Source organism: Pinus tabuliformis, chromosome 5_1 (assembly GCF_031772625.1).
Source record: "Pinus tabuliformis cultivar Carrire ecotype Pingquan chromosome 5_1, CPIR1, whole genome shotgun sequence".
Classification (NCBI taxonomy): Eukaryota; Viridiplantae; Streptophyta; class Pinopsida; order Pinales; family Pinaceae; genus Pinus; species Pinus tabuliformis.
The window spans coordinates 875,653,233-875,659,607 of NC_142305.1; the positions used below are offsets into that span (position 1 = coordinate 875,653,233).

The 6,375-nt window shown below is 37.5% G+C and overlaps 1 protein-coding gene across 1 annotated transcript; it reads left to right on the forward strand.

The window, feature by feature from the left end:
- The first annotated feature begins 3,988 nt into the window (after positions 1 to 3,988).
- On the forward strand, positions 3,989 to 5,341 carry LOC149167610 (pentatricopeptide repeat-containing protein At2g13600-like). Its single transcript, XM_089430542.1, has one exon. The coding sequence runs from the start codon at positions 3,989 to 3,991 to the stop codon at positions 5,339 to 5,341; it is 1,353 nt and encodes a 450-aa protein (XP_089286668.1).
- Positions 5,342 to 6,375: the final 1,034 nt, after the last annotated feature.

The following is a 6,375-nucleotide window of genomic DNA, read 5'->3' on the forward strand; positions in this document are numbered from 1 at the left end:
ATCAAACACAATAATCCTTTTGTAGTATCGATTAATAACCATAAAAACTAAAACCTTAAAAGTCTACTATGGCAATTTCAAGATGGCTCAGGGGTCACTACAATATAGTTGTATCCTTGTGGTAAAATGGAAAATCGAAATGTTCATCGATTTCAAGATGGCTTAAGGGTCACTACAATATAGTTGTATCCCAATATAGTTGTATCCTCATGGAAAAATGGACAATGAAATTGTTGCGATGGCATGGAATTGAAATAATGTTGGCCTAGGTTGAAGATATGGCACAGTGCTTGGATATAGATACAAAGAAGAAAGAGGAAGAATATATTGCAAAAATGTTAAACAAGACCTTATATTATTATGCACGCAGAAAATGAAACCACAAGCATAACAATTCTAGGAGAATTTATGCAATGGCAACTACAATAGAAGTATAGATGAAGATACAAAGGGAGAAAGAGTGGAAGAGGAAAAACCAAATTCTATGTATTAGAGATGGAAGAAAACTCTTAGCCCAACACCAATAACTTCTTCACTCTACAAGCAATATGAACTCTTAAATATATTCTTCTGTCCAATATGATGTCTTAAATATATACTATTGTCTGAAGCATACTTTTCTTAGACAAAGTTGCTCACAAATTCGTTATCTAAACATTCATTATCATTCTATGAATGTGTTCTGATAACATATTTGTATAGATATGGGTTGCATCTACTCTTTTCACGGTTTGTATATTAGTTTATATGCCTTTGTCTTACCTTTGGGCAGGCGCAACAAGCACAATATCAGTTCAAAAACACAGCTTAATAATGCAGCTAATCCAGTCATTCGGCAAGGTTGGGGCCTTATGCTTTTTAGTTTTCTGTGTTAGTTTAAACTAATACCAAGGAATTCAATTCTACAATTATATTATATGGGCAGACAGAAAGACCCATTAGCCCTGATTTTGCAGTATATGAAGCCCACATTTCTAGGCTATCTAATTACTAATGTAGGTGGACTTGGAATAGAGATGACTGCTAAAATCTAATTATCACTGTAGTTTGACTTGGACTGGCATTACTTGCCAAATGTTTGGAAAATTAGGCTATCTAATTACTAATGTAGTTGGACTTGGAATAGAGATGACTACCAAAATCTAATTACCACAGTAGTTTGACTTGGACTGGAATTACTTGCCAAATGTTTGGAAACTCAAAGGAGCAATCTGGTCGAATAGCAAGAGACTTTTTGGCAAGTTTTAGACTGAAGTTTGTTGTTTCACTTTCAACTACATTTCATTCAATAATCGCTCGGCGAAATTCAGAACCGAAGGTCAATTACCAGTAAATATTGATCCTACCGAAGGCATTTTCAATGTATTTGGGAAATCGGTAATTAGAACTCGCAATTATTGGTACCACTAAGATAACTGAGATAGCATAGCATCGTTGATAAGGAAAATCCTTGATATGATAGCTCACAGACTATATTAGAGTAAAGCGAATAATGTAGGTGTGCCATTAATAAAACAAAAGACCAAGTAATTTCGACATGTTCAGAAAAGAAACCATATATGAAACAGTTAACCAAAAGAAGTAAAGATTACAATGAAGATCGGGGCATCTTGCCTTCAAGGGAGTGTTTACTAAATTCTCAGGATTAAACATGTGGTCCTATGCTCACTCAGAATGGTCCTACTCCTATGCTAGCTGGCAGCAAGGTATGACCTGGTTTTTTATTATGGCAGACCACACCTAATACTGTTTGTAACTTTTTTTACAATATTAATACATAAGTAATTTAGATTTTTAAAAAAATGAAATGTTAGGGCATTACATTTAGATAAAGTTGCTCACAAATTTGCTACCTAAACATTCATTATCATTCTATGAATGTGTTCTGATAACATATTTCTATAGATATGGGTTGCATCTACTCTTTTCATGGTTTGTATATTAGTTTATATGCCTTCGTCTTGACTTTGGGCAGGCGCAACAGGCGCAATATCAGTTCAAAAACAAAACTTAATAATGCAGCCAATCCAGTCATTCGGCAAGGTTGGGGCCTTATGCTTTTTATTTTCTGTGTTAGTTTAAACTAATACCAAGGAATTCAATTCTACAATTATATTATATGGGCAGACAGAAAGACCCATTAGCCCTGATTTTGCAGTATATGAAGCCCACATTTCTGGGCTATCTAATTACTAATGTAGTTGGACTTGGAATAGATATGACTGCTAAAATCTAATTATTACTGTAGTTTGACTTGGACTGGCATTACTTGCCAAATGTTTGGAAACTCAGGCTATCTAATTACTAATGTAGTTGGACTTGGAATAGAGATGACTGCTAAAATCTAATTATCACTGTAGTTTGACTTGGACTGGCATTACTTGCCAAATGTTTGGAAACTCAGGCTATCTAATTACTAATGTAGTTGGACTTGGAATAGAGATGACTGCAAAAATCTAATTATCACAGTAGTTTGACTTGGACTGGCATTACTTGCCAAATGTTTGGAAACTCAAAGGAGCAATCTGGTCGAATAGCAAGAAATTTTTGGCAAGTTTTAGACTGAAGTTTGTTGTTTCACTTTCAACTACATTTCAGTGAATAATCACTCGGTGAAATTCAGAACCGAAGGTCAATTACCAGTAAATATTGATCCTACCCAAGGTATTTTCAAGGTATTTGGGAAATCGGTAATTAGAACTCGCAATTATTGGTACCACTAAGATAAATGAGATAGCATAGCATCGTTGATAAGAAAAATCCTTGATATGATAGCTCACAGACTATATTAGAGTAAAGCGAATAATGTAGGTGTGCCATTAACAAAACAAAAGACCAAGTAATTTTGACATGTTCAGAAAAGAAACCATATATGACACAGTTAACCAAAAGAAGTAAAGATTACAATGAAGATCAGGGCATCTTGCCTTCAAGGGAGTGTTTACTAAATTCTCAGGATTAAACATGTGGTCAGAGCTCAAACAGAAATATACCAGGAATAAGCCTGGGCCATGAGATTGAAAATCTATAGGCATCTACTCCCATCACAAACATTAGATCAATATCCTCCTTCAAAACCCACATGAAATTTTGCATCAGGTTGATACCCAAATCATCTAGGAGTTTAACTATTGATACATTAGTATGAAAACAACAATAATGGGGTTGGACATGCACATAAAGCTTGAGGATGGCTTACAAGTACCCACTGCATATAGGTTGTCCTAGTGACATTTACTGTTCTTAGATTTGCAGATAATAATACCTTCTAATGACGGTATTGATCAACAACTACATCTGCATTACCTCCATCCACAGTAATCCCTGAAAATACAGTTAAAACAAAAAATAGCTACTTCAAGCCTTGGCCTTCAAAGTCCCAAAGTAGAGTAAGGAACTGAGTAGAATGCAAATGAAGGGATGAATGAAGATATGTGATGAAATAGACCTTCCCTTCCCTGTTGAGTTTACCGAGGCCATTCTCAGGGCGAGGACCTGTGAGAGTACCGTTACACTGCTTATCCAACAACCCCATTGCTCTTATTTCTCCCTCTATGTAAACAGATAGGGTTATTCAGAGTTAGTGATACTCAAATCCTAGCAACCGAAATGGGAGATACCGCTTACTTGAAATTTAATAGCATCATGATGGAGGGTTACGAAACCTTAGCACTTCTATTGATTCTGAAATTTCCCACTAGGTCAACTGAAACTCTTGCCCCTGCCTCTGCCATTGGCCCTGCTGCATCCTCTGTCACTACCTGTCTTAATGAAATTAGCCATGCCACTGGATCTACTAAATCTCTGTTTGTCACTAGTAGTGCTTAAAGAAGGGCTGTTGCTGGAACCCAATAATCGAGATGTATTTAAAGTTTTAATATCTTCTTTTGAAGCAACCTGCACAGCACATAGAGAAAACGGAATGTTACAACATTTGAGCCATCAAAAGAATAAGAGTAACATGATTATAGAATGGTTGCAGGAAACAATGTCTGGCCTTCAACGTAAAATGCACAAGACGAGTCCTAAATCCCAAAGCAATCTCGATAATACATCTGTTGACCAAATCCTGACACTCCATAAACGGGGTCACTTCAGCGAGGCGCTAGGAATTCTGGATATCACAAGAAAACGTTTAGAGTGTTCTATATATGTTTGTCTTTTGCAGGGATGCATGCAAAAAAACGCCCTACCAGAGGGTAAGGCAATCCATGCCCACATCAAGCAGAGTGGATTTACGGGAGATGCAGTTTTGCACAATGCACTTCTCAACCTGTATGCCAAGTGCGGCACTATGGCGGACGCTCGCAAAGTATTCAACCAAATGCCTGAACGAAACGTGTGCTCATGGACGGTCATGATTGTTGCTTGCACGAGGGATGGGTTTCCTGAGGAGGCATTGGCACTCTTTAACCAAATGCCAAGAACAGACCTCCAACCCAATAACTTCACATTCGCGACTGTTCTTCCAGCATGTGCCAACTCGGCATCATTATGGAAGGGCATAGAGATTCATGCGAAAATCATAAAATATGGTTTTGAGTCTGATCTGGTTGTTGCCAATGCTTTAATAGACATGTATGCAAAATGTGACACCATAGAGAATGCGCGCGAATTGTTTGACAAAATGCTTCAAAGAGATGTGGTTTCCTGGACAGCGTTGATTGCAGGATATACACAGAGTGGGTTGGTTGATGTGGCCTTGAAACTATTCGAGGAAATGCCTCAGCGAAATGTGGTTTCATGGAATGTAATGATTTCAGGGCTTTCGCAAAATGGTTACGGGGAGAAAGCCCTGGAGCTTTTAAGACAATTGCAATTGGCAGGTTTGAAGCCTGAGGCAAAAACCTTTGTTAGTGTTCTTCCTGGATGTGCCGATATGGCAGCCCTGGATTATGGTATGGAGATCCATGAAAAAATAATTAGTAGTGGATTCCAGTCTGATGTCGTTGTGTTGAATTCACTGATTGACATGTATGCGAAATGTGGTTGTATACAAAAGGCACATGTATTATTTGACAGAATGCATGGGAAAGACACTGTGTCATGGAATACGATGATTACAGGATATGCACAGAACGGGTTGCTTGATGAGGCTCTAAAAGTTTTTAACGAAATAGGTCAGCCAGACGTGATATCATGGAGTGCAATGATTTCAGGGTTTTCACAGAATGGTCAGGGCAAAGAGGCTTTGAAGCTTTTTGAACAAATGCAATTAGCGGGTATCAGGCCAGACGCGAAAACCTTTGCCAGTATTCTCTCAGCATGCGCCAACTTGGCAGCGTTGGAACAGGGTATGAAGATCCATGGAAAACTAATCTCAGAATCTGTTGCCCGATAGTCTCCACCTCTCACAGAAAAAAAACATACCAAACAGATGACAATGGACAAGACAGCCACGTAGATAATGAAGAAATAGATTGAATTCGGCGGGAGGATGAATACAATGTTGGATTTTTTGATGCCAAGGTCGGTTAACCAGCGGCAAGTGACTTTACGCTCTACCATAGTTGGGGAAATGTGGTGGTTTCCCCAGTGGCAGAGTCGATGAGGGCTATGCGGCCATTGTGGCGAAGCAAGGAGACGTAGGTGGGGAGATCCAGGGGAAAATCCACTGGTTTTCGATTGTTGTAATAAGTTTGGTTGGAGCTGCAACATCTGATGCGTACATCGATCTGGACCTTTGCTTCAGCTTCCCAGTGAACGGTTATAACCATTCAACTCCCTTCTTATAATCCAACGATGGACAATACTATAATCATCTAACACATGATCTAACGGCACAGACGGATGACATGTAGATTTTAGGGGAGTTTATTTCAGAGGGGAACGCCTTACGGCATAACAAGCTTACCATAAAGCTCTCACTTATTGATAAGATAATAAATTTAAATATTTAAAAGAATTAAAAACTTCTAATATGTAAAATATCATATATATAGAATATCAAGTAATAAAAGAGAGAACAATTTTTTGTTAACAGTAAAACTAATATACTTTCTTTTGGTTAACAGCTAAACTAATATACATTCAAGGACGAATTTTGTCGCGGCAGGTACATTAATAATAGAAAATTCTGAAATAATTTTTGCAATCTGAGTAAATAAAATTCTATAAAAAGTTTTCCATGTTAAATTTCCCTATACTAAGTCAAGTCATTTGCGCAGTGGTAAAAATCTCAAGAAAATCTCTGTGATATAAGTGTGCAGAATCTAGAGGAAGCTATTTCCCACTATGTTTTTTCATATTGAGTTTTTTAGTAATAACTCTTTGCGTCGCTGGTGTATAATGGTACAAGTATAAAGAAAATATTCGTAATTTAATTGAGTAGAATATACAGTGCTAGAAGCTCCAAAGAATATCTCTGTAATTCAA

Bases quoted from the DNA above. Each gene is read 5' to 3' on its own strand.
- LOC149167610 (XM_089430542.1), top strand. From the start codon at position 3,989: ATGTCTGGCCTTCAACGTAAAATGCACAAGACGAGTCCTAAATCCCAA.